Source organism: Sylvia atricapilla, chromosome 8 (assembly GCF_009819655.1).
Source record: "Sylvia atricapilla isolate bSylAtr1 chromosome 8, bSylAtr1.pri, whole genome shotgun sequence".
Lineage (NCBI taxonomy): Eukaryota > Metazoa > Chordata > Aves > Passeriformes > Sylviidae > Sylvia > Sylvia atricapilla.
The window spans coordinates 16384807-16404827 of record NC_089147.1 but is presented as its reverse complement, the minus strand read 5'-3'; the positions used below and the strand labels follow the sequence as shown (position 1 = coordinate 16404827).

At 38.8% G+C, this 20021-nt stretch overlaps 1 protein-coding gene across 4 annotated transcripts in view; it reads right to left on the bottom strand.

Moving 5' to 3' along the window:
- LGI1 (leucine rich glioma inactivated 1) overlaps positions 1-20021 on the bottom strand; it is a 29265-nt gene that overhangs the window by 4817 nt on the left and 4427 nt on the right. Inside the window, exons 2-5 of one of the 4 annotated variants that reach the window (XM_066323835.1) lie at positions 7927-8374; positions 7461-7532; positions 3633-3704; positions 3458-3529 (exon numbers count right to left, since the gene is read on the bottom strand). In XM_066323835.1, the coding sequence (XP_066179932.1) occupies positions 3458-3529; positions 3633-3704; positions 7461-7532; positions 7927-8117 (407 nt within the window). In that variant the 5' untranslated portion in view covers positions 8118-8374. Of the gene's footprint in view, positions 1-3457; positions 3530-3632; positions 3705-7460; positions 7533-7917; positions 8497-20021 lie in introns of those variants that run through there. The other 3 variants (XM_066323836.1, XM_066323834.1, XM_066323837.1) reach the window with 3 other exon arrangements.

Genomic DNA, 20021 nt, shown 5'->3' with positions numbered 1-20021 from the left:
AAAAAAATGTTATTAATTCCCAGTTTTTAATGTTGGGAAAACTTGTTTAAATTCAGTGAGTATTCCAGCTTGTAGAAGTGACATGGAAATGTGAGTGGGCTTTGAATGAACAGTATATTACATTTCAGTCAGACTGTCTCTGTGAGTCTGCCAAAGGTTTCAGATGTCACGGAGGGCATGACAGAAAAAGAATAATGTTGTAGGGTATAGTCTATGCCTCTTCCAATTACCAGAATTATTTATTACTTATGAGAAGAAACAAAAATGGAAAGAAACCATTTTAGATCAAGATCCACATTAAAATCTGTAGCTAATAAGACTTAGAATCTCTTCTGTTTTAACTTGTAAACATAAATGTTATTTATTAATCACAGTTTCTCTAGGCGAGAAAAGACACTTAGGCACATACTTAAATACAAGAACAAGCCCAGATGTACTAGGCCTGCCGCCTCATTTAAAAATAAGTGTTTTTCTGATCAGTAGTAGTAAATATGGGATACTTCCATTAGTCCATTCTGACTTCACCACTTTCAAAGAACATCTGATTGTAACACTATATGTGAATGTTATCATGTGCTTCACTTATGTGCAATTTGATGCTCCAGAGCAATTCTTTAAAAGTCAGGTAACTCACATGGAGAAGGCTGTGTGGACTTGCAAGCTGAGACAAGTTTAATGCCCTATATTGTTTTTATATGTTATTATATAGCAAATTAAAAGGGAGGATGCATTTGGAAGTAGGAGTGGTTCGCCACTGCCATGGGTACATGGCTGACAGCAAAATCTAAGCAAGGTTTATGCATTTGCCAATTTTTGAATGAAAATTATGCATTTTATAGTCCATTGTTAAAAAGCATACTTAAACTCATCAGTTTACTCATCAATTAAACTGATGGTGACAGTTCTGCAGAAGTGCAATCAAAATTACATATTGTGCATAGAAATTACTGTCCAATGCTAACTGTAAGATTTTGACATTAAATTAGTAAATTAGTAAAAAAATGCAATATTTTTAAAATTCCATTCTTAAATGTACTCTAACCAGAAAAGAAATCCTGTTGCACAATAATAAATTCTAGATAGCTCCCTTTTACAATGACACACTGTAATTATTGAAGTTTAATTGCATTATAAAAGTAAAAATGTTTGGATAGCTTACTGCATTCCATAATTTATGTTGCAAAAAGGAAGTAAATAAAATAAATAGAACCAAGTTCATCTTATCTAACTTCATAGAACTTATTTGCATGCTCATTTATTATGATTCTTTTTAATATATTTTATCTACACAAGTACTCTCTTGTTTCGTAAATGAAAAGTGCCTCAGGGTGTCAAATGATCATTCTTAATGTGTATGTGCAATTTTCCCCAAAAGATGGGGAGTGGTTCTTCAAGCAGATTAAACTAGTGGTGACTTTGCAGTTATTTTCCACAAATTTCTCATTGTCTTTGTGAATAGTGCTCCATGGACAACAGCAGCATGATGAACAAATCTATGTCCCAAAAATGTGCGTGAAATGTCAGTTGTGCCTCAAATGTGGTTCTGTACTTTGCATGTTTTCTCTTGTGAGACTCTGAAGCATCCCCAGAAACCAATGTAACAGGCAAGACGTTAGCCTTGGACTCTATGCTCTGTGGAGAAGAAACTGTGCCTTCCCCTGTTTTAGAAAAGCAATTTTTTCACTGGCAGCAGCAGCTACTAAATAAGTAAATGAGTATGATAAATAATGTACTGGACCCATTTGTGAATATAAAGCTATTCATGTGCAGAAATATTTTGAAGATAGGGTCTCAGTTATCAGCCTTATCCAGCTATCTTTTTTTTTTCTAACAACAGTATAATTCTGTCTGTACCTCTAATATGGATTGTTATGGGATGTGCACAGCCTTTTTAAGTACCTCTTTCCCTCTCCTCTCTCTTTCTTCTTCCTTAGACCTAGAGCCATTCCATAGGTAACTTTATCTACACGAGTAGTCACAGTAGGCTTGGCTTCAGCCAGCTGTAAATCTTGTCCTGACCAAAAGGGAAAGCATAAAGTGTTTTATGGTACATTTACTAGGTGAAGATATGGTGAATTGCAATTTGACTATTACACTTATGCATTAACGGTTTAAAACAGAACCTTTGCTTTCTCTCCTCTGTCAAAATATATGAAAGAAGAAGTTAAAGGACTCTGTTTCAAAACCCTCTTGGAGGTTTTATCATGCTAAGGCCAAAAGGTTAGAATCCACTCCCCTGCCTATGACATGCACATGACATGATTCAGGATGCAGATGCTCAGAACTGGGTATAAACCCATGTCAGGTACACTACAGATGCTTTAGCCTCATTTTTTTCCCTTTCATCTTTTGTATTTTTTTCTGTTTTCTTACAGTGTGTATTTTGTTTTCAAAAAATTAATTCCTCATTAAATTAAATTATTGCTAAAAGATAAACTTGCTGTAAGGCAAGAGACAAAAGCCTGTATAAAAATTTTCTCCCTAGCTCAGAGACAACGAAGCTACTCTTGTTTGCAGTGAAATGTTGCAGGTATTTGTTGCCAATGTGTGTCTCACCTGCTGAGCACAGTGTGAGAAATGCTCCTGCTGGTGAGGGCATGGGGAGCGTTGCTGCTACAGCACATTGGCATCCAGAGTGCCTTGGACTAATTTCCCCTGCCAGCTAATGCAGCAAGGGGCTACAGCAGGTCAGAGAGCAAGAGTTTGCCATGTTTCCAAGATAGCCAAAGGGCTGAGCAGCACACAAGGAATGGTAAGCAGTCAGTGTGTGACAGATCCTGATTGTGGGAAGCCCCTGCTAGCATGCAAGGAGAAGACAGGGTGCAGAGTAGGGTAGGCGCAGAATGGAAGAAGTAGATCAGTAAGCCATAAAAAATACATCTTGTTGCAAGTCTTCTATTTAAAAGTGCTCTGGGTGGGAATTTTCAAGTTTGATTTCATCAAATTCTTCTGTATATTATTACTGTCTTAAATGGACACAGGCACAGACAGTGATGGCCTGTCCCAAGAATGGCTGTGCCTGGATCCATGACAAACTGGGGTACCTGGGAAGAGGTGTGGGTCCATCCCTCAGCCTCTCACATTCCTAACCACATCTCCCACCTTCCTCCCTTCCAAGTCCCAAACTGGGACTCACCTCATCAGTGCCAAGATTCCTAATTCATACTCCTCCCTGCTCCTACATGCTCAGCTGAAAATCCCCTGTGCTCCAAGCAGAGAAAGTCAAGGAACTACTGCCAAACATGTACTGCTTGGAAGCTGTTTGTGTCTTTGCTTTCTACACATACCACAGTTTGGAAGCCTTTGGTGAGAACACAAAGATTAACATTCCAATTAAATTATTAATACCACTTAAATAACCATGAACAGTTATATATGGAAATCAGAAATTAAACAACACAGTGGTTCAGTTACTACATTAAATATACCAAGTAATATATTTAATCACTTTACTTACAGGTGAATTAAAGACTTCAGTCCTCTGAAAGTATTTCTTGAAATTGACTTAATGTTGTTGTTCTCTATGAACCTGTAATGGGTCATAAAGGGATTCTGGTCAAAGCAATGCCTGGAACTTGGAAGCCCACCCACTCTATTTAATAATGCCAGGAAATATACTTTTGTCCACTCACAAATATTCTAGATGAGGAAGGCCCATGAAAGCATCATCACTAATAACATCGAAAGTATTGGACGTAAACAACCTGCATAAAGAAATGCAAAAGAAAAGACCATTAGGTTATCAGCAGCTTTAGAAAATGGTTCAGCAAGTCATGGCAGGCCAAATTTCCACTGCCTGGTTTCATGGGTTTTTTTGTACAAGTACTATAGTAGCACTGTAAGGCTGATACACTGCACCATAGTCTGGTGCAAAAGGAAGGATCCAACAATTGTCTACTGGGGCCATCTGATAAAATTCCTTTGACTTCTGTGGGATGTTAATGTAGGTTTATCATGCCAGTTAAACAATGGGATTGTACAAGTGCCTCTGGAGACATACCAGGACAACAATGAAATCTTCAAGTACTACAGAGATTTATACTGTCTTGGTTTAAATTGCTGGTTAGCCAGACATCAGGTTGAATTTGCAACACTGACAGGAGGGAAAATCCTTTAACTTTTAAGTTGAACTTCTCTGTGTATTTAACCTGAGGGTACTGAAATTTACTAAAAAAAAAAAAAAAATCTCTTAAATTCAGTCAGTGTTTAAGTCAGAATTATTTTTAAGACCTTGTTATACCTCTTGGAGATATTCTTGGCATATGCCTCTAACAGTAAAAATACCAGCAACACATTTAATTTTATGTAATTTTATAAGCACTAAAAGTGGACAAGCATTGATTTTTCCAGCTTTATTTATGCTTATCAGCCATGTTTGCATTTGTCCATTATAATCTAGCCATGGACTGCCACACTTTTAATGTGGTGAGACATCATAAAGCACGATGAACTTTACCCCAGTGGAATACTACATGCACATCTATATTTTAATCAATTGACCCGAAGGATAAATAGATTCATGCTATGGCATCCTTAGACATTCAGGAATGCAAGATTTCCAAGTACTAATGAATCCACTTAATGTGTTAATCTCCTTTTTTGACGTTTACATTCAGAACAAATTGCAGGTAATTTATTTTCTCAGTTGGCTGTTGCAGATTGTGCTTTTTCCACTTTCAGTATGTTCCTATATGAAGTGTACAAAAAAATACAAGCAGGAAATTCTTCCTTTTTGTCAAAATCAAGGAATACTTCAATTTTAGAGAAAACAAGCATTTTTACAGTATTCTTGAATCAGAAAACCAATTTATTAAATCCTGCGACTAATTTTACTTTCCTGATGTGATTTTATTGGATAATTTTTTGCTTTTTGAACTCTATAATTTAGAGAACAGAGTGGTATCTCTTTAAATAGTATTGCTATTTTAGAAATTGCCAGGCTTACAGCATAGGTCTGGCACCTGGTGAGCTCATTTACCTTCTAACTCATAGCTCTCCCCAGTGTCTCTATCAGATGTATTTGATGCACAAAGTGTTTTTTCCCCCAATTTGTCCTCAAACACCATAGTTGCTGCTTCTGGGCATAGAGGCTGAAGGTATGGCACTGTAGCTAGGGACTGTATCACTTGACAGGAAGAGTACAGGGCTAGCAGGTACCAATCCTGATGCCATGATTACCTCCCTTCTTTCTGCAGGCTTTCATGTCATCAGTTTATAAGGGCACCCTCAGCACGTTGCTGATACACAGAGATAAAAGTGCTGAAGATGAGAGCTGGGAGGTTTTCTCTACATTTAGGGAACACTCCTGCTGGCACTTCACTGTAGCTGTGTAGGTTCTTTGTACTTTTGTTGTCACATGAAGAGCACAGAGCATACCATCAATACTACACAAGAAGAAAAGATCTGGACTGGGAATTGCGAGTAGTGTTTAGCTAAAGACCATGATTTTTCCAGAGACCATTGGTGCTACTATATTAAAAATAGTAGTAAATAATAATAGTGGCAGAATTACACCATATTTAGGAATCTGTGACTGGTGTATTGGAGATATCTAATTACATTTGGACCTCAAAAATGTAATGCCTGAAACTATTTCTACATGTACTTCTATTATAGAAATACATATAAGCTGCTAAATCTTGCTGTTGGCTAAATTAAACCTACCAATACAGCTATAATCATGCAAAGATAAAACTTCCTCTAATGTTTATTTAATGTAAGTTTTCCACATTCTTATTTCCTGTACTATTTTCTGCAAAAGACGAAAATTTTTCTTTCTCTCGTACAAACTGGAGTGTTGTCCCCACAGATACAATCCTGCTCCTATGATCTGTGTTTAAGGAGTCATTTGCCTTAGATCAGCAGCCTGACATTCCAAGGATGGCAAGCAGTCCAACTACCATGTTAAAAATATATCTGGAAAACAGATCACTGATCAAAGCCCACAGTGGAACAAACCCTGCTTTTCTGGGGTCATAGTTTTTGTTGCAGCATTTATGAGCAGCAGTGTAGAACGTGCAGCAGAAATGGAAATTATTATCATTACCAAAATGTCATAAGACACTGCCCAAGCCCACTGTGCCAGGCACTATAATAACTCAAAATAATATGACTGTGTCTGTCCTACTCTACCATGCCCAATTCTGCCTGCTTTGCAGTGGGATTGCTAAGTGTAGGTGGTGTATCGTAGCCAAGAGAGATGATGTCCTACTCACTCTTTTCAGATACAAGCCCCACCAGTGCTGCTGCTTTTTTTCCCCCCTCTCTTTTGAAAGGCCCTTTGCAGAAATTATGTGAAATGTGTCCCTTTTGTGATCTATGACCACCTGGGAAAAGCTTCTCCGGAATAAAGCACCATGGAAAAGCATTTAGGTTTCCATAGTAACTGCATTTACCTATTTACCCTGTATCCAAAATTATACAGTATGTCTGCACCTCCTTATCAGCTCCACTTGAGGTAGCAGAGTACAGACAGGGTCAGGGCTTCAGCTATCGCTATGCTACCAGTTTAATTTAAGAGCCAGAGAGCTCCAGTAAATCAACATCACACCTCTGACCACATCCAGAGTGCAGGGGAAGTCGGTTTGGGACAGACATCCGATTTGGGTTTTGATCACACTGGGAAGTCTGCCTTGCCGGATTTCTGAGACAAATCTGGGTGTGTGTCAGGCTGGCAGCACATCCACTATAAACAGTTCAGGTTACACCCCCTCTGCCTCTCTATAGCTCACAATTATATAATCGTATGCCCACATTTCTAGGAAAGCCTGTGAGCCTGTAAAAATCCAGTATTGAAATGCAGCTAATAGTTAAACATCCCAAAATATTCTCTTTCTGCGTATACCTCATCACAGTATTTGATTTTCAAGTAATTACTTCGGTCTTTAATTGGAAGAAAATCGTCATTACTTTTAAGACCATGAAATAACAAACAGGGTCAAATCCAGGTACTATGAAGGCAAAACTCCCACTGAAGTGACTAAACTTCCACAGAAGTCCATGGCAATTTTACATGGAAAAGGACTTAAGGACCTGTCCCACTGCAGTGACGGGCCTGATCTGAGGGGTTCTGAGCTCACAGTCGATGGGAGTTGCAAATGGACAGCTTTATACTGGGATCAGGTCCCAGGAATGCAGAAAATAAACAAGAATAGCTGTTGCAATACTTAAGTCCCTACTCCAATGTTAATTAAAGTATAATGAAGAAAACATGCATTCTGTCACCAAAAGCTTCAGCATGAAAGCATTCAAAGCAGCACTGACAACAGACAGCCTTGCAAAATACTAAGCAAAAATTAAACATGCACTATCTTTCAAATGTCTAAAAAGTCTTATATTTTATGATCTCATAAATCTTCTGCTGCTGTTTCTTATAAAATTAATACTAAGGCCCTTTCTGAAATATTTATGAATACATATACATTTCATAACAAAAATTGTATCATTTAAATATTTCTCACAGAAGCTGCAGGGATGGTGTGAGCAAAAAACTCCCTTCTGGGATTTTAGTAAAAGCAGATCTCACAAAGGATCTGTAAAGAAGAAAAAAAAACAACCATACATTAATGTAGCCTCATATATCCATGGTTATAATACTGATCTGGTGATCACAGAGAAATTTATTTATACAAGTAAAAAAAAATTACCTCCCCCCCCCCCCCCGAATATGTGACAGGTTTAATGTACTATACTAGAAGGTATAAAATGAGATGTGTGCACATACACAGACAGACAGACAGACAGACAGATGAAAGAGATATAAAATCAGGATTCAAGGATGCAGCACAATTTTAACACATTAGCTGATGATTCTGAATGCTGGAGGTACTCCCTGCAGCAAGCATCCTTCTGTATGCACTGAAAACACCACACATCCTAGTTAATTTAAAATCATAAATTAAATAACCAAATGCTTACAGCCCTTACAGTGAGATAACATCAGGCGGAACGCTGCGAGGAATAGATCTGGCATTTTCACATAAAGCATTATCTTTGGTACAAGTACACCAGGCAGGACATTTTGGCTTCACTGGTTTCTTCCCTTCAGTCAGCAAAAGCACAGATAAAAGGCATAAGAAATAAGCAATTCTTCTAAAGGGTCTGCTGGCATTTCCCATTCTTTTGATCCGCTCTCGTTCCAGCCAGTTGAAAGAATATCCCAAAACATGAACAGGGTTCTTTATTCAGCCATTGGATGTCTTTCTCTAAGTCCAGGTCAATATTAGTCTCTGCTTTCCCAACCCTTTTCTTTCTCTTTCACTCTGTTTTTGTAGATAGAAACCTGCAGCTGATCTGTATGTTTCCACTCACTCAGGCAACGTACTGCTCAGAGAAGAACCTGCGAGGTGCTGTAAGATGGGGAAAATCCAACCGGCTGAAGGGAAAAAAAATAGGAAAGAAAAAAAAAAAAAAAAAAAAAAAAAAAAAAAGACTTGCATCACCACAAAAACACTGAGCACAACACAGCATTAGATTGCAAAGTGATGTAACTGAGAAATACACTGCTTTCTGTTTTCACAGGGAGGCCCTTTCCCTGTTTCCAAAAATAGTACAGCATTATGTTTTGCTGGTGGGTGGGTGAGTGGGTGTGGGGTGGAGTGTATGTGTGTGGGGGGAGAAATCAGTCATCTCTTACTGGATCCCTACAACCTCATGAACCTTTAGAATTATGCTTCACATATTGCAAGCAGCAGAACTAATGGCAGTATCCACAGGAAAATGAAATCGAATGAAACCATCAAAAGCATTGCTGCAAAAACTGTTAGATTAATTTTTATCCTTGGCCTTTATTGCACATATTTGTACCACTGAAAAACAAACTGACACACATGGAAAATATTACAATGTATGAGAGAATGCCTTTGACTGTCATTCCTAAACAAAATATTTTTTTATGCAAAATAGACCCCAAATACAGCTTTTTTTTTTTTTTTTTTTTTTTTTTTTTTTTTTTTTTTCCCTTCTCCTTTTTTTCTTTTTAAATCTCAGGAAAAGGATTCTTATTTATAGCATGTTTTCTGAGCTGGTTAAATAAAGGCATAGGTGGATCAAGCACAGTTCTATATGGACAACATTAATTTAAAGTTCAAGTCAATAAATGTATTTTCTTGAAACTGGTTTGGTCATTTTAGATGGAAAAAAAAGATATAATTTAAATACCAGCTATGTTAAACCCACAGTTAAGAATGGACCTTCTTTGAAGAGTGACAGGATAAGGAGAGATCTTGGTGGTAATAATGAACCTTTACAATACTGCCTGAAGGCTGCAACCGAAATAAGTTCTAGGTGTGGTATGAGTGCTCTGTCAGACACATCCTCAGCCTGAAGACTTTACAGTAAACTACATTTTAAATATTTTACAGGAAGCTTAAGCAGCACCTAAGTATTATTTTATTAAGAATGGTAAGACAAAACTAACAAATGCCAAATGGCTGGTAAGCCATACAGGATGATTTTTTTATTCAATATAGTATTGCTATTAGATGAGTTTTGCAAACTTTAACGGGTCTTAATACTTCCCTGTTGAACTGTTTACCTTAGACAGCTCACAAACACTACTGAGGTCAACCCAGTCAACATTCAGTACAGTCAGGCTCACTATTAGCTCCTTCACATGGGTGCTGTTTCCTCACCAGGAGACACCTCATCTCCTAATGAGGAGATCTCTTTTGACTTCTGGTTACCCCTCCTTTGATCTCACACGGCCACCTGACTCTGACCCATTGCTCCCACTCTACAAGCCACAAAATCACAAGATCAACATCAGGCGATGTCTGTCTCCCTCAGGAACAGCTCCAGCAAGGCCTTAGTGCATATCCAGGTGCCCACTAGAGGTTTAATAGGCTATGGACAGAACAACAGCCTGCAAAACTGCAAGAAATTCAGTCAATGGATACAAGGCAGGACACCAGCACTGCTGAATCCTTGACTGGGTGGTGGCTGAGGTCCATCTCCCTGGGATGAGCGGAAACACCCAGAGCTCACACCAGGTAGTGGGATTGTATCCTCTGAGGGACTGGATGCAGCCAGAAATGTCCAGAAAGCTTTCAGAGGCAGATGGCCATCTTCAAAGGCCCTGCTGCGAGAGGACAGCACGGCCTGTGCATGGGCACACTTCCCACCAGGAATCTGAGCCCATGGAAGGAAGGGCAACTCGTGCTTTCTTAGCTCCCTTGCTCTCTCTGTTGTGCTTTTGTAAAGGTCTTTATTAATTTAAGTGTGGTCCACGTCTTTGCTTTTAAGAAAACCTTCCCCTGTCAGCAGTCTCTCCCTGAAGCAGCACTGGCTGAGAGTGACAGAAACCTAGGTTATTTCTGAGCCCATTCACCTTCTCTAAGAAAATGGAATGCAATTACAGTAGCCAAGGCACTGAAATCATTATTTAGTAGATGTTAAAACCTTCCCATCCCCCAATATAAAAATGACTTCTTGCTCTGGAAATGATCTAATTGTACCTACTGAGAAGGAAGCTGGATTTGTAGGACTTGCATAAGTAGGCTACACCATCTTCTCCCCTCCAAGATGTCCAATGGCACAGACATGGTGAGGTGAAAACAGAAAATTCCCTAACTCTTTTTTTCTGAAAGAGGCCTGTTGTTGTTTGTTTGTTTATTCCTGGCAAAGCTACCCATTGCCATGGCAATATTTTGCCATTGATGGTGAAACCCCGTGTTTCATTTCCTTTGGCTCATTCACTGAAATCCACCATCAATTACCTAGGCACTTCTCTTTAATTAATACCCCAACCACACTGCAAACCTCCTGAAAACTTTGCAGTGTAGCGTTTTCTTCGGTAATAAAAGCACGGTCTGCAGCGGAGCAGTAACCTGACTCCAATTTTGTCCATGCAGAGAACCGCCTGGAAGTTAGTTTTCTATTCCAAACCACATGCCAAAACAAGCGCTTTTTCCAAAATTGCAATATTATGAATATTTATAACGGCCCCATCAAAAGACAGGCATATTCACATTTTCCAGGGTCCTTTTCTGCCAAGCTCAGCATCTCATTTCCTGCCATGTAGCAGTTTAAAAACAAAGTGGTCGATGGATTTTCAGTGGCACGGCTTCTCTGCAGCCCGGCGACACTTGGCTCACCCTTTGCCGATGCCATCGCTGTTTGTTCGCGGGCCAGCGGAGCGGGCAGCGGCCTGCTGCGCCCACGGACCAGCGCCTGCCTCTCGGCCCCTGCTTGTTTTCCCGGGCGTTCCAGCTCCTGAGTGGGCACAATGGGACCCAAAATTCATTTCGTTTTCTTTCTGCCAGGTTCCAGCAGGGGGGATGAGGGAGTTGTGGATGCGTTCCTCGGTCTGCTTCCCATCACTTGACGTTCCAGCCGAAAACCCCGCACCTTGCCGCGCCTCGGAGGGGCCCGGCGGTCAGGCGCGTTCCGGGCTGGGCAGTGGGACACTGCAGAGGGACACTGCAGAGGGACACTGCAGGGGGACGCTGCCGGGGGGCACTCGGCTCAGGGTCACGGCTCGGGCCCGCCGCCTCGGCGCGGCCCCGTCTCCCGGCAACGCCCGCCCTGAGCGGCCCCTCGCCTTCCCTCCGCCGGCCGCGGCTGCTGCGGGAACGGGCCCCGCGGGCTCTCGGCTGCACGGTCTCTGGCTCGAATGTGCCGGCATCGCTCACCTCTCCGGCGCTGGCCACAGCCAACTACGCCTTAGGGACCGATGGTTTCCCACGCAGCGGCTCTGCGTGCTAAGAGACAAATTGCTGTTTCTTCCAGTGTGTCCAAAGTGTGTTGTCACAACAATTCTTGATGATAATCAACCATCTTGTAAATAGTAAATAGTAAAATAGTAAATAGTAAAATAGTAAGTAGTAAAAATCTTGGTGCAAGTATATGACAGTCAAAATTAAAGCTACTTTTGCCTGCTGCCACTAGAGGTATTCACCACCCGACACTGCTTGTGTTCTTTGGCCAGACTTAGCACAACTTCCATGGCTTCATTTCTAGAGCAAACATTATTATTGCTATCTAAGCATACATTTTTAGCGCATATTCTCCAATATCTGGGTAAAATATTAATACTTCTACAAGTAAACCTGTTTGCTAAAATATTAGAGGACAGTGAACACAAATGGTCAGAACACAGAACAAAAATTTTAAAAATATTTAATATTTTTCAAGGTATTAACTCCATGCCAATGACTATATTTGCATATTTGCATTAGATGAGAATGTTTTCATTATCAACGTATGACAAAAAATTGAATAATCTTCCTGTGATTTCATGCTCAGTACATTGCCCTTTGCAGATCTATATCCCATCACAGTTGCTCTTAATTTCATCCTGCCTTTAGAAAACTATTGCTTTTTCTCTGTTCGGGATGAGCTGCCTGCACATACAAAGCCTAATCCAAAACCCACTGATGGTGATGATGAGACTTTACTGTGCTTGGTGTTAGGCCCATAGTATTACACCACACAGATGGGCAATAGCTCAAATCACACCCAGTATTCAGGGGTCTCCTAAAGAACAAAACATTGTCATTGCTATGTTACCACTGTGTTTGGAGCAGAAGGATTTTGAGAGCAAAGATTCCTACAAATGCCTCATTTTGACTCCAAGTTTCTACTCTCTTGGCTCCACCCTTTTAAGAAATTCTGCAGCAAATGGCAAATTTAAAGCAGCTGAGAATGAGGCTGTACTTTCAATAAACAAAACTAAGTCTTGTGAATTCTAAACAGTTCTGAAAAGACTATGCTTCCTGGTGGATCTGGCACCAAGAGTCATTGCCAGGAAGAGGCCTTCCGCAGGCTAGGCATAATAAAACTTGAGATGCCTTTACAACAGCTCATAGCACAGACAAGCTTGGGAATGATCACAACTCTGCCCAAAACTTTTTATTTGGAAAGCTCTGCTGACATTGCCCTATCCTATCTATACAGGTTCGTATTATGGGTATCCTTTTTTATTATACCAGTTTCATTAAAAGCAGAACAACTAGGCCAGTTCCTGAGTCAAAAAGCCAAGGAAATGGCTGCTTAATTGCTGCCAGACTTGGAGGGTGGTCTCCTTTCCTTTACATAAAGTGGCCAGTTCACTGTTCACTATGGGCTGAGAAGTGATCATCTCTGAAGTGAGCTCTCATGGCCAAAATTTCATAGTGATGTACAACACCTGCTCCACTGAGCATATCCTGATGAATGTGCAGGTGTCTCTGGAACTGCTTGCTGGTTTAGGTAAACCAGAATTTGACCAATGACAAAAAATGTGTCAGGAGAGGTGCTGATCTCTGAATGATCTCTCTTTAAGAAAAACAGATGCACAGTATATTTCTTTCAAAGGGAAGCCAGGCAAAATTACTCTATTTCTAAGTTTTATTTTGTTGCAACTAAGAACTTTCAACATCCTTATGATTCTTGATGCTTTATTTGCTTCTAAGCTCTGTTATAAACCAGTGTGCTTTGCAGCACCCAACCCAGCAGCATCACGTTAACTGCTCTCCTGATAACCAGCCACTTTTATCTAGACCTACACAAACAGTTCTTGCTTTGCTTCTATTGTCTGTGTTTTGCCTTGAAAATGCTAACAATGGATATTTAAAGTTGTGGGGGAAATGAAAGAGCAAACATACAAGCTGAAGAGCAAACCATAGCCCAATTCAAAGATGTATAAAGCTGTGCTACTTCATGGTTCACAGCAGGAACTGATGCCACACCTAATACAGGGGGAAGTGTTAGAAAGGAAACAGTATAAAAGAACACGAGGTTTCCACCTGCTGCAGAAATCTGGAATTATTTTCAATTTTTCAGGACAACTCTCAAGAAAATTTGCCTGTAATTTACTCAGGGAAGATCAACTTCTCCCATGTTGGAAATGGGGACACTTCTGAGACAGTCAACATGCCCATCCATTTCAGTGGAACTGACATCACACTCATCACCTAGCATACATCCTATGGTAAGATTAAGTGCCCTCTATATAAACCTCTCAGCAAGGAGAAGTCTTCCTCAAATATACAAGTTACTTTTTGCCTTTTTTTTTTTCCCTATATGACTCTATCAGATATTTAAACCATGACACTAGTGAGAGAATCTGTGCTTAATTTGTAATTGCCAGCTTCTTCAGAACTAGCATGGTCATTTTAAGAATGTATTTCTGTGCAATGCTTTCCTTAATAGGATGGTTTCTCTCTTCCCAACTCTTGCAAATACTATTGATTCTGCTCTCTTCCACAGATCACTGCTGGTGTTTCTGTTCTAATGCTATTCTCTAAACTGGATTAAATAAATTAGCTGGTAAAAGAACCAGAAAACAAAACCTAAAACAAGCCCAAATCTTTCAAACCCACCCTGCCCCTCCACCCTGAAAATTGCCAGAGCCAAGAACAGGCAGCTGAGGATAGCAGTGTGCCCACTGGTGTCACTGTTAGAGAAAATACATAGGGAGCTGTGCAGTGGCAGTTTCATGTTACAAATGCTCATATTTAAATGAACTATAGGACAGAACTAGTGACAAAGTTCAGTCTCCACTGAACAGGACAAAATAGGAACCTCATAAAACACCCCAGTATTTACCTACCATTGTTTAAAAATTATCATCTAACTGGAGGACAGAAGTTCAACAGGTGTATACGAACTGACACTTCATAATTATTGTCTGCACTCCAGCTCCTTGCACTCTTAATTTGGCATTTATTCATAGAAGGTATCTTCATGCCTACATTTAAAATAAGAGGGATAGAAAATCCAGTCCAGTAAGAATTCTGTATACAAAACAAAATGTCCCAGATTTTCTAGCATGAGCAAGTGCTTTCTGCAGACCCAAAACAACATACTACTGTCAGTGTAGCTAAATGCCATTTAATTGGCAGCTAGAAAAGGCTGTAATACATTTTTTTCATGGAAAAATGTCTGAGCTCTTCCAGTGTGCCAAGATGCTAATTAAAAACAGACGGCATGTTACAAAATCCTTTCCTTGACCTATGCTATCTTACATGCCCTTCTGTACTTTTTCATGGCATTGGCTCCCTGAAGAATTATTCTAATCTTTATAAATTTGTCTTTGATTTTCCTTGTCATTTTGAAGACAGAAAAGAAGTAACAAAAATTATTTATTTAAATGTACATAGGAAATTTATTTGTTACATGGCAGAGACAACAGGCTTTTGAGGAGAAAGTCTTGTTCAGAACAGGTTCCTATGTCCTGAATAATTTATTATGAAAGAAATCTTAGTGCCACTGAAGTCACTTAAATACTTCAAGTAGAAGCCTTGCTGGAGTGCCATGGACATAATGAACTGCACAAGAGGAACGATGTGCCTCATCAAACACATACTGTTTCATCATTGCTAATCGACATGCTTTACAAAACACAGATTTGGATCAGCACTGAAACATTTTAAGGGGTTGTTGGTGATAGCTCCACAAGTATATTTTACTGATGTTTTTATTATTCTCATCAACTCAACACATTTTGGAAAAATACCTTATTTCAGTATGAGTTAATCCTTTTTACCTTAAGCAGGTACCAAATCTGCCTGACATCCCACCCTACATGATGGCAGGCATGCTGCCACTGCACAAGCCGAGCACAGATTCTCCATTAAGTGAAATACTGCACCAAGCTGAACTCCAGTGTTCCTTTTTCTTACAAACCACATTTGCCCTGCTGAGGAGACTTCAGAGTGCTGAAAATTTCATTACATCTGTTTGCTCATATCCCAGTATGCTACATATGTAGTACAGCTTTAAGAAAAGATTTGCTCTTTTGGCTGCTGGCCCTTTCCCTCTGCAGTGGGAGAACAAAACCAACACAACATCTTTATCTAAGAACTGACTGTAGCTTTAAATATAATTTTCATAGCAACAGAGAAATACACATTTTAGTTATGACTGCTCAGAAGCTGAAGGATTTGCCCTACCTTGAACATGGTAACATTCACATTTTAAGTTCAAAATGATTCCTAATTATCACTTTTCTAAGACAATAATCCAAATACTATACAGCTGACTTTCTTTTGACACCAATCACTTGTAGGCATCTGTAAGTTTCCACTGTTGCTGCCTTTGTGATTTGAGCAGAGTCATTAAAACTGGAAGGCCTAATTCCCAGGCTCAATATAACACATCAGTAAGAAGCAATAAGCTCCTTCATGAAGTAATATAGCTCCCCAGCTAAATAAATGGCACACAGTACTGATTGTTTTAAACAAAGGCACATGTGGCCTTTTTTCCCAAGATTTTTTTTTAGAAGCAAATGGATGAATATATAAGAGAAAAAGACAAGGACAAAAAAAAACCCAACCAGGTTTGGGAACTCAAGAGAACAGTTAACATCACAGAAACTGAGATCTTGGCTCCTAGGCATGGAAAGGGGGACCTGAGAAATTCACTAGAGAATTTCTTGGAGCAAGTAATGGCTGAAAGGAGCTTGGAACTGCAAATAGTCTCCTGCTGTTCAATTTTCTCTTCACTCAGGGAAATGAAGGCTATACATTCATTGCAAATAAAGACTGGATCAAAGATACCCAATTCCATTAACAATTTATTTTCTTAAACAGAACAACTGGAAATAATGACATTTTAGATTAACTGCTCAGGTCACAAATAGTAATAATGCTCTACTCTATGTCTCTGACATCCCTGCTTCCCCCTCAGGGAAATAGATATCCCTTCATATGCACATTATATATATACATATATATTAAGATCTCTCTGAAGAGCTAGCTATATATAGCTTCTATTCACAAGCGAGCACCACAACCACTTATTCATTCTTTTCATGCTTTACCTGCTGTTTTCAAGGCTGCCCTGATGCTAAAAATAGCTTCGCATATTAGAGGAGGGTTGCTATAGATTCAGAATGGGTGATGTTCCAAAGACAGCTAAATCCCTCCTTGCTGAGGATTCGTGTGGATGCATGTGATGGGCATCTGTGACCAGGGCTGTGATGCCTTTTCATAAAGACTCTTAGGCTCCAAGGATGGGGTATTTGTATTGTTCTAAGGCTGCATTGAACTGCAGGTCAGTACAAATCATGGATGTCATTGTAAGTTTAAAGCTTTGTTTTTCATACTGTGGTGTTAGATTACAGTACAACAGTACCTTCATATATTAATGAAGCTAATATTCACATATCTTTTTAACTGGGACAACAATTTAATATTCTGTTGTATGGCCATCAATCTGTGGGTATTGATGTCTTCAAGTCAGAAAATACCAAAAATGCTTCGCTAGTCTTTTGACTTTTCCTAGTTCTTAACATTTGTGGCTGGATTATTACCATATCTAAGATAAATGAGGTAGCCAGAATAGTATTTTCCTTTCGTTAACAGACTCATATTATAGAAACCTGCCAAACATTGACTCTGTTAAGGCTGATGCTCAAATAAAAGTTTTACAGGAAAAGAATGGAAGGTTTTACAGGGAAAGATTTACTAAACCAAGATTGATAAAAAACATTAAAACAGACCCTAATATAAATCTAAATAACACAATCCATCTTTTATGAGCAGCATATTTAAGGCCAGTGTAATGCCAGCTTGAGAGATTATTTTATGAAATGCCAAAGGAAATGTTTTTCACTCAAATCTCACTTCACATCCTGACCCTTATCTTCTATGTGGTTATGTTTGTGTCCATTCAAGAGAGGCAGTCATCTAGATATGTAACTGTTAACATTTTGACTTACCAATTGCAAATTGAATGTGATTTCAGCAAGTAGCAGGATCTCCCCCAGGGTAAAAGCTGCAATATTTCTTTTTAGTTGCAGTAGGTAACTTTCCTCAGTGTTTTTTTGAGTCTGCCGTTTTTACTTTTAGAGTTGTGGATATTGCACAGCTCAGTATTGCTGGCTATAAATATCATAACTTGATATTTGTAACTAAGTTAGACTAATGGTTGCCATTTAGGATAGTTATCTTTCCCATTCCACTTAGGTGCCATGGAATGAATAGTGTTCTGGAAATACTTTCAATAGAAAGGTTGATAGTATTTCAGTACTTCATGTCTTAATGATATTGGTGATTAAATAACATAAAATTGTATTTAATTTGAAATATAATCCCTATTCTTTTTAAACCCTGGCAATCAGTACTGTGCTTTTACTAATAAAAGTCAGTTCTAGCAGAATGGCTCATGGTATTGTAAATTAAATGAGATCTCACAGCAGTACTCTATAAGCATGTTCATTAAAAACTGTGAAATAGGAATTTTAAACTGATTCTTCCTACTTCAGTACTTGGAGCAGCTTTTTTATACCCCTGTGTCCTTCAGTTTTCACTGACGGATCAGTTATTGATCTTTCAACTTGAATACTAACAGCCTCTACATGCAACTACTTTACTATGTAATCCTACTGGAACAGTAAGATAAAGTGAGGGTCTATTCTGTCATCATTACATTATATTATCCTCTTATACCTTAGTTTTTCAAAACCTGACTCTGAAATTCCAAACAACTGACTGCAGCATTGTATATTGCAAGTAATCTCTGATTTATTTTCATTGCTTAACCAGTGGAAAGCACTGTGATGAACTCATCTTACCAGCTCCACAGTACAGTTTTCATGACTGGCCTCCTGGATTCCTGAGTTAAGAGCTCAACTTCTAAGTTAAGATGAAGCACATCTCTAAAAAAAAGGTGTTTTGTGGAACCCATTTGCAGGAATGAGACTGTACATCTCTATTAACATTACATGTTAGACTCAGCCTTTGAGGCACCTTTCTTTTCCAGGTTTCGTAGAAAGTTGGGAACACAGAGAATGTGTAACTGCTTGCATGATTCAAATGACAGTGACTTGTCTGTCACCTTTTTATACAGAAGACTTCAGATTCCAAACATTCCCTGTCAATGATTTGTACCTTTCCTCAATTCTCATAAGTGAATATTATGAATATATATACATGATAGACATTATATATAAAAATGCATATCAGGAAAAGAGGGAATGCATATCTTGTCCACTATGATTTAAAAATACAGTGGACTGTAACTTTATTCATGTATTCTTTTTTCCCCTTCCAAAAAAACCCAAGAAACAAAACACTGGGAAACAATGTGATTTAAATAAAATAAGTACATGGCTTGTACACATTACTAGATTTTCTTTCTTTACCTTTTATTTTCTATTATTTTTTTCATCTTATATAATAACTCCAATATCAAACTGGAAAAACAAATTTGCCTTTCTCTTGTATTTATGTAATTGGATGCCATCAGTCATTTTCCACCAAAGCAGATCTAGCCATAAAAGTAAGATTAGGCATTCTTTGCTCTCTTAGGAAAAATAGTTCATACTTCAGGGAGTTTAAGCATTCTAAAATCTCCTCAAATGAAAACTGGAACATGGTGGAGGAGTTAGTTTCTGTATTCCACTTACTTAAATGCAGGTTGATAAAACTAAAAAGTACTATTATGTACGTACTGGTAATTACTCTTAAATTAAATTCCTGATAGGCTAAAGTCACTACTCAAGTTGATGCATGCCTACATGCATGTGTAATCTTGTAGTAAGCTTTGTTCTGAGTAGAGTTGCCAAACTAAGCTCTGGAGACCAAAATCACCTGCCACAAAACAAATGTGGGACTAGCAGAGATGATTAAAGGACACTAGACAGGAATCTACATAATATATCTCTAGGGGATTTATTTAGTAAAATTCTGTACATTTTGCAAAAATAAGCCCAAACTTCAGAGATAATACAGGGAGTTGATTCTAAGAAAATTTTTTTTATCCAAGTCTGATTTATTTCCATAACTGAATTAGTTAGTCTTTACAGGGTCATACAGCTATTATTTACACTATGCATCTTAAAAAGGACTTGCAGAGAACATAATTTTAACGAAATTTTCTGAAGTACACTGAAATTTCAACTTTATTTTTTAATAACATTTGACATTTTTTTTTTTATCCTAACAGCAGAACAAGCTTAATCTGAATTTGGGATGTGCACTGTTGTCTTCTCCAGTTTTCCATGACTGTTTATTAAGCCAATTTCCATACTTTGGTCTCAAAATAAATGCTCTGAAGACAGACAATAGAACCAGCACCTTCAGTGCACTTGGCAGTAA